The sequence below is a fragment of the Mandrillus leucophaeus genome, unplaced genomic scaffold (genome assembly GCF_000951045.1).
Source record: "Mandrillus leucophaeus isolate KB7577 unplaced genomic scaffold, Mleu.le_1.0 Scaffold8, whole genome shotgun sequence".
In the NCBI taxonomy this organism is placed as follows: Eukaryota; Metazoa; Chordata; class Mammalia; order Primates; family Cercopithecidae; genus Mandrillus; species Mandrillus leucophaeus.
This window is the reverse complement of record NW_012108696.1, coordinates 4,162,718-4,164,135: the sequence shown is the minus strand read 5'-3', so window position 1 is coordinate 4,164,135 and position 1,418 is coordinate 4,162,718. Positions and strand designations below refer to the sequence as shown.

At 47.2% G+C, this 1,418-nt stretch overlaps 1 protein-coding gene across 1 annotated transcript in view; it reads right to left on the bottom strand.

The window, feature by feature from the left end:
- The window catches only part of ACSBG2 (acyl-CoA synthetase bubblegum family member 2), an 84,111-nt gene that overhangs the window by 42,078 nt on the left and 40,615 nt on the right, over positions 1–1,418 (bottom strand). The window contains exon 7 of the mRNA XM_011967480.1: positions 1,188–1,234. Coding sequence (XP_011822870.1) covers positions 1,188–1,234 — 47 coding nt within the window. The remainder of the gene's footprint in view (positions 1–1,187; positions 1,235–1,418) is intronic.

Here is a 1,418-nt window from a genome sequence, read left to right as displayed (position 1 = left end):
TTTTGAGATGGAGTCTCACTCTGTTGCCAGGCTGGAGTGCTGTGGCGCGATCTCGGCTCACTGCAACCTCCGCCTCTCGGGTTCAAGCAATTCCCCTGCCTCAGCCTCCTGAGCAGCTGGGACTACAGGCGTGCACCACTATGGCTGGCTAATTTTTGTATCTTTAGTAGAGATGGGGTTACACCATGTTGGCCAGGGTGGTCTCGATCTCCTGACCTTGTGATCTGCCCGCCTCATTCTCCCGAAGTGCTGGGATTACAGGCGTGAGCCACTGTGCTCGGGCCATTATTATTAGTATTTGTATTTTTAGTAGAGACAGGGTTTCTCCATGTTGGCCAGGCTGGTCTCGAACTCTTGACCTCAGGTTATTTGTCCACCTCAGCCTCCCAATTACAGGCATGAGCTACTGTGCCCAGCCTAAACAGAATCTTAAAATGGTAGGTTCTACTCTCCCTTGCAGAGAAGTAGATGCCCTTCTATGTCGCTATCCCCTATAAATTAGCAGCTCGACCAGGGGTGATAGTACTCCACCACCGCCCACCCACCCACCACCAGGGACTATTAGGCAGTGTCTGGAGACACTTTTGGTTGTTTCAAGTGGGAGGCAGGGGATATATTCCTGGCATCCAGTGAGTGGAGGCCAGCGATGCAGCTCAACATCCTACAGGGCATAGGACAACTCCTTACAACACAGAATTACCTGCCCCAAATGTCAACAGCAAGGAGGTTGAGAAACCCTGCTATAAGTGTTATTGCTAACAAAGGAGTCTTTTAAGTTATCCAAGACTTAAGGCTGTTGCTGTAGTGGTCATTTTGAAACTCTAAAAAGTTTGTAATTTTTTTTTTTTTTTTTCTGAGACAGAGGCTCACTCTCGCCAGGCTGGAGTGCAGTGGCACAATCTCCGCTCACTGCAACCTCCGCCTCCTGGGTTCAAGCAATTCTCCTGCCTCAACGTCCTGAGTAGCTGGGACTACAGGCATGTGCTACCACGCCCAGGTAATTTTTGTATTTTTAGTAGAGACGGGGTTTCACCATGTTAACCAGGATGGTCTTGATCTCCTGAAAAGTCTGTAATTCTAATTGGTTGTCTTAGTCATTGTTCTGGTATTAATATGGACATTTATGTTTTCTGAAAAGCATGAAAGCTGATGAGTTTTGGCTGGCCAGAAAGGTTCATTTCTCCCACTTGCATGGAGGGAAAACCAAAATAAACTCCATGACTTTCAGCTCCTTCTGATTGGAGCAATGGGTTTGAGAGTCTAATCTCATGGAAATTAGAAGGAATTCTTCATGGTCTCTCACAAGCCTCTTGCCCTGGTGTCTGTAAGATAACTCAATATGTCCTTCAAAATAAAACAACAGCAGTGGCTCACACCTGTAATCCCAGCACTTTGGAAGGTGGATCACTTGAGGTCAG